At 57.2% G+C, this 6497-nt stretch overlaps 1 protein-coding gene across 1 annotated transcript; it reads right to left on the bottom strand.

Moving 5' to 3' along the window:
• Positions 1–896: 896 nt before the first annotated feature.
• On the bottom strand, positions 897–3809 carry FAM43A (family with sequence similarity 43 member A). Its single transcript, XM_020964731.2, has one exon. The coding sequence runs from the start codon at positions 3727–3729 to the stop codon at positions 2443–2445; it is 1287 nt and encodes a 428-aa protein (XP_020820390.1). The 5' UTR covers positions 3730–3809; the 3' UTR covers positions 897–2442.
• Positions 3810–6497: the final 2688 nt, after the last annotated feature.

Raw genomic sequence — 6497 nt, forward strand, 5'->3', positions numbered from 1 at the left:
GCAGGAGGGGGGCAAACCTGAGGCCCCAGCTAAAATGGAGAAGAAAGAAAAGAGAAAAAACAGCCACAGAAGACTCGGCTTGGATCGTGTCTTATTACAACACCCAGCTGAGCTGCTGCAGTCAAAAGAGACATCTGTTGAGAGTTTACAAGAGAAACAAACATGCAGAAAGCACGACAAACTTTAAAAAAAAGCAACAACTGGCGAACCTTCCAGTAACCCCTTCTCCACAGCAGCCCTCTCAGAGGGCAAGCATTTTCTGACTGCTGAATCCATGAAAGGGCTATGGCTTTCCTGAGCCACCTATCCCCTCCCATGCCACACTATGAAACTTGAAATGTGCCTCAGTTTCCCTCTCTCTCTGACCACCCTAGCAGCCAAATGTTGTCCTTAGGAGACGCCTCTGGCTCAAAGGTGTCTATCTCTCTACTAGCAAGGGGAGGGGGACCAGCCTCTCCATTTAAAAGCAGCAGCACTCTTCCAAATAACCTCAAAAGCTTGTGGGGAAGGGGAAGGAGGAGAAAGAGACAAACTAAACTTGCTGCACAGCCTCCAAACAAAAACAATCTCTAGAAGACTGGAAGGAAGAAGTGCAGGTGGTAAGGTGCTTGGATAGGCAAGGCAGATGGGTGAACAAGGATGAACATAGCCTCAGGTCTCCTGCTGGATTCCCTCCATGCCAGTCACAGTGACAGGTAGGCAAGCCTCGATCCCACCTCCATCCCTCCACAAAGAACCCTGAGGAAGGGCAGGGAAGCCCACTAAATGGCACCGGGGGACACTCCAAGATGCCTCACTATCTCAGACCACAACGCATATGAGTTAAATTCATTCATCTTCCCCCTTTCATCTTGGCCAGCACTGCCCCCTCCCCCAGCAGTGGAGCAGATGTATCCTACTGTTAAGTTATCCTCTTTATTATCTCCACTTATGTGCAAACAAAATCAGAACATTGCTGTTCTTCAAAAATAACCAAGTGTTTTAAACAGTTTTCTGTATGTACAAGGGAACCACTTTTTTAAAGTTTCCTTTTGCACAGCAAAAGATTATAAACATCTAGATCTGAGAACACCGCTATCTACAAAAGAGATGTCTGCAAAAATACTTCACAACAGTGCAAAAATATTTTACACGAGATTATGGAATGAGATCTTTCTGGGGAGGATGATTTCTTTTCTTTTTTTTTTTTAAAGGAAAACTCCCTTTTAGATATTGGATTTCTGTACTGTAAACAAAATGCAACTTTTTTTTTCCCTTTCATCTCCCCCAAGACAGTTATTTAAGGAATTTGGCAGATTTTCAAGGGTCTGAGTCTGAGGTAAACAACCCAAGCTCATGCACCAAAGAGAAGGTGGGGGAGGGGAAGAGACCCAAGATCTTGGCACAAACACACACACACATACACACAGACACACAAGCACACACAGGTTTGCTTTAGAGATGGAAACAGATGTGAAAATGACCCAAAGCTCCTGGCCCTTACATTACTGGCTGGGGAAAGGAAGTTAACCCCTCCTATGTCGGTTCCCCAGTTACCATGAAAAACAGGAAATTCTCAGTCATCCGGAGATGACAGAAGCCTTCTCTAAAACAATTGTTATGTTCTCTCTCCCCCTCCCATGCCTGATTGCCTTCTCCCTTAGCTTCCAGATTCTGCCCATGTCTGTCTATCTGTGTGTGTCTGTCTGTGTCTGTGTTGCTGCTGCTGCTGGGACATGCCAAGGACAAGAAGATGGAGGAGGCTAGCCAGCCAGGCAGCCAGAACTGGAGCAATGACAGGCAGACACAGAGCGATAGGCAGGCAGGTAGATAGGCAGGGTTGTTTACAAAGTGATAGGCACAATCCTTTCTCTCTCTCTCTCTCTCTCTCTCTCTCTCTCTCTCTCTCTCTCTCTCTCTCTCTCTCTCTCTCTCTCTCTCTCTCTCTCTCACACACACACACACACACACACACACACACACACACACACACACACACACACACACACACCCCTTCCCTCTCCCCTCACAAACAAGCAGCCCGAGGAAGTTGGCGGCTCCCTGAGCCAGTTCACAGCCAGGCCTACCCGTGTGTCCTCCCACCCCGGGAGAACCAACTGAACAGGGCTTTCCGCCCAGCCCGGCCAGCACCGCCCGATCCCCAGAAAGAGGAGGCCAACGCCTAGGCGTCCATCGCCGGCAGACGTCTGCTCGCTCTCCTAGCCGCTGCCGCTGAAGGCTCAAGAAGGACTGGTGGGAGAGGGCTGGGAGGTGCCCAGGCCGGTGCCCAGAGCCCAAGCAACCAGACGGGGCGTGCACAGCTGAAAGCAGGACCAGCGGCAGCAACAGCAGCAGCGGACAGGGGAGCGGTTGGAAGGGGAAAGAGGGGAAGCAGCGGCGGCGGCGGCGGCAGGGGAGGCGCCTGCAGTCCAAGGTCGCCCCAAACAGCAGCCTAGATCGAGCTCAGCCCGGGCCGGGCTCTGGCCCGGCCTCATCCAGTCCGTTGGCAAGCCCTGGCGAGCCCCCCGCGTCTTGACAGCCGCTTTCTATGGAGCTCTCGCTGCCCGTGCTCTCGCCCGACAACAGCCGGGTGACACGCAGGTCGGCCCGCAGGCTCTGCACGTCGTTGCCGATGCTGAGCTCGCCGAGGTCGCCGATGAGCCGGGAGAGCTCGCGCTTCCCGTCGGCCGACCCGGCTAGCAGCAGTGCGCCGGCCCGCCGCGGGTCCAGTGTGTCCAGGAGGTCCCCACATTCCACGGGCGAGGCCCCGAGGTGAGGCTGCAGTTGCGCCTCCCCATCTGCCTCCACGTCCTCGCTCTCGCCGTCCAGGGGCAGGTCCAAGTCCAGGGCCAGGTCATCCTCATCCTCGCCGTCGTAGGGGGCGGCAGGGTCCTCGTCCGCGTCACCGAAGAGATGCTCGCGCTGTTGCTGCTGCTGCTGCTGCTGCTGCTGCTGCTGCTGCAGCTCCTGCTGCTCGCCCAGCAGGTCCTCTGTGATGGAGCCCAGCTTGGGCGCGCTGCGGCTCCGCTCGACGGGAGGCTTGTAGCAGCTGGGCCCGTGCAGCAAGAGCTTTCGAAGCGGCACCAGCGGGATGCTCTGCTCGCCCACCAGCTGCTGCTGCTGGTGGCGCGCGTCGTCGCGCCGCTTGAGTCTTTTGAACTCGGCCAGGGCCGTGGCCGACGTCTGATAGAGCAGCAGCGCCATGGCCTTGGCCTTCTCGGCCTTGGACACGAGCACGGCGTGGCAGCGAAGCATGACGGCTTTGTGCTTCAGCTCGTGCCGGTAGATCCAGGCGAAGACCTTGGGCAGGCGCGGGTCGGCCACGCAGTAGGTGACGCGGTGCAGCAGGTAGAGGTGGCCCGGCCGCTTGAGCGCCTGGTCGTCGGCGTGCACCATGCGGATGCCCTGCGCGCTGATGGTCAGCTTCATCTTGGTGCCATGTTTGCCCGCCTCGCTCTTGCCCCAGATCTTACCCACCGCCAGGTCGGTGCAGCCCTCGCCGCGCGACTGAATGGTGGTCGCGTTGCCCAGGTACAGCACAGTGTACGTGGGGTCCTCGCTAGTGATCTTGACCTTTTTTCGCTTCGACTTGAACATGCTGCCCACCCGGGTGAGGGCGCTCTCCGGGCACGCCTTGGCCAGAGACGTGAGCGCCGAGTAGTTGAGGCTCACCGCATAGCCCTTGGCCTTAGCCGCCTGCTTAGCGTCCTCCTCGATCAGCTCGAATTTGTTTCTCTTCCACGGCAGCATCTCCCTGCTCTCCGCAGCTGGGGTCCGAAAGGCAGGCGGAAGGGCAGAGGAGGCAGGTGGGCCGGGAAGCAGGAGGCGAGCTGAGCTTGCCTTCCCCCCAGGACAGAGGAAAGGAGGGATGGGAAAGACGCTCGCGGAGGGCTCTGCCGTCCGTCGGCCTGGCTCCTCTTTACCGCATCTTGGCCCTCAGGAACAAAAGAGGACCGTAGGCTGCGGGGATGGGGCTCCGCGTGGCTCCCGTCGGCTCGCCGGGCAGGAAGGAGGCATGGTGCTTCTGCCCACTCTGGCTGCCCCGGCGGCCCGGGGCGACGCGGCGGGGCGCGGGGCTGCGTGCGCTCGGCTTGGCTCGGCTCTGCTTCGCTCTGCAGAGCTTGCGGGCTCGGCTCCACTCCGCTCGGCTGTGCTCCGAGCCTAGACCGGCGGGGGCTGCGCTCTCCTCCCGGGTTCGGCTGCGCTCTCCTCCGGGGTTCGGCTGCGCTCTCTTCCGGGGTTCGGCTGCGCTCCTCTCCAGGGCTGGACTGGGCTGCGCTTTCCTCCGGGGCTCTCCTCTGCTGTACTCACCTGCGGGGTTGGGCTGGGCTGGACTGGACTGGACTCTCCCCTCCGAGGCTGGAATTGGGCTGCTCGCCCCTCCGGGGCTCCGCTGGCCCCGAGCTGCGGTGCCAGTTAGCCCCTCTCTTCTGCCCTCTGGGCCGCCTCCCCTGCCCGGCTCTGCTGCTCCGGCTCAGCTCCCGGCTCCGGCTCCGGCTCCGCTCCGACTCCGGCTCCGGCTCCAGCTCCGGTTCGGCTCTGATCTCCTGCGCCTCCCCCGACTCGCCTCACATCCTTGCGGCCGGAGAGGAAGATCGGCGGTAAATATAGGCTGGCGCAAACCATTGGGCGGAGAGGACAGGGGTGGCCGCGGGAGGAGCCCGGTCCGCCGCCCGCCACTGAATCAGTTTCAGTCCCGGGCGCCAGCCCTAGTGGTTTCTGGTCTCTTAAAGGGACCTCACCCTAACATTTCAGCAGCGGAGGGGAGGACGAGAGAAGCCGGTACTGACCGAGGCCGGTGCCCCATCCCAGGCCCCCCAACAGGCTCAGAGCCTGGGCTCAGCTAACACGGAAATGCCCCAGAAGGGGGAGAGGGAGAGCTGCCCTTCAGCCATCTGGATTCGAAACTGACCAAATGTAAACAGTCCTCGGGGCTGAGGGATGTTCTCCTGGGCAAATCTTGGCGATGTGGCCGAGCTGCACTTGGAAGGAGGAGGAGGAGGAGGGACGTCAGAGCTGCGGCCCAGTCCCCCGATCGGAGGCTCAGTCATAATCTTGCCACTAGTTTGGACCCGAAAATGAGGGAAACGCAAAAGGACGAGGGATGATGTACTCTGCAGACGAGAAGTCGAACTGATGAACAATTCTACTGGAATCACTTAATTTTACCCAACCCTATAATATAACTCTCTGGCAGTTCTCTGGTTTACACCAGCTTTAAGCCTCTATATGGCCCGTTGGAGAAGTCGGGGAGAGCTGAACGTGACGCCTCAGACACCAGCCTGGTGAAGCTGGACAAGCTATAGCTCAGCAGCTCTTCAGCAAGCGCTTTCTCCAGGAAGCCTTTCTTGATGCTTCCTAACCTAACCCCGCCCCGCCCCCAACTACTAGTGCCGGTCCCCCTGAACTTCGCTGTATTTGTCCTGAATATACTTATATTGGTTTCGCCTTGTGTCCCCCGAAGAAAGGAAATCTCTTGAGGGCAGGGACCGGTTTCTTTTTGTCTTTATATCTCTAGGGCCCAGCACACAGTAGGGCCTTAAGCATTTGCTTGTTTATGCATTGATTGAGAGCTCTCAGGGAAGAGATGAAAAATGAGACAACACCTGCACACTATGGCTGTCAGCCACTCACTGCCTGCCTCTTTCCTTCCATAAAGGTTGTGTGGGGCCCATTTACTTTTTGGTGAGGCAGTGATTTTCATTTGTGTCACCCCAGAGACAAACTTGGGAGGTGGACTCTTACTCAGACTCCAAATGTCATTTTTCACTTGCTGGGCAGAGCCCTGCTGCTGCCCTTCTCTCTGACCACCCAATTCTGCCTAGCCTTTGGGGCCTCCTCTCTTCCCTTCAAATCACTCACTCAGTGCTGCCGACCTTGTCCAACACAGTCGAGGCAAGCTGTTCCTTAGCAAAGGAGACCGAAGTGCTGAGATAAGGCCGCTGGACTTTGTTAATGTGCTTCCCCCCTACCCACCTCAGCCCCTTTGTTCTGGAGGGTACCTGACTCATTACCTGATGTTTACCCCAGGGTCACTTCCCTGGAGGCAGCAGGGCCAGCCTCCCCAGCAGTCCTTGACTACTGTGCATGGCCACCTCTCAACTCTAGTCCTCAAAACCTTGGACCCAGCCTAGGTTACAGGATAATGGGGGGGGCTCATCTTCATATCCAGTAGATTTGGTTCAGCCCAAGGTTGCCATCTTAAGCTTAAAACCAGCTACTCAAGGTATCTGGAGCAATGGTCTATACAATGGGCCATGAATTTGTAATGAGGCCAAAAGAAAAAACCCCTCACGGACCCCTCCCCCCCAGGACTTCCCCGGTACTTCATTGTAGACACAGCCTTCTCCTTACTTGTGGACATTATGTGGACAGAGCTGTAATTTTCCGTGCCAAGGCTGCCAAGGTGTTAGAGAGACACAAAAGCAGTTGATGCAGTGTGGGAGAGGGCTAGACCTGGAGTCAGGAAGGCTGAGCTACGGGCAAGTGCCATCTCCCGGTACCACAGTTTCCTCATC

Source organism: Phascolarctos cinereus, unplaced genomic scaffold, assembly GCF_003287225.1.
Source record: "Phascolarctos cinereus isolate Bilbo 61053 unplaced genomic scaffold, phaCin_HiC Scaffold_7;HRSCAF=346, whole genome shotgun sequence".
NCBI classification, from domain to species: domain Eukaryota; kingdom Metazoa; phylum Chordata; class Mammalia; order Diprotodontia; family Phascolarctidae; genus Phascolarctos; species Phascolarctos cinereus.

What these genes read in the sequence shown, in the direction of transcription:
- FAM43A (XM_020964731.2), bottom strand. Translation starts at nt 3,729, where the DNA reads ATGCTGCCGTGGAAGAGAAACAAATTCGAGCTGATCGAGGAGGACGCT.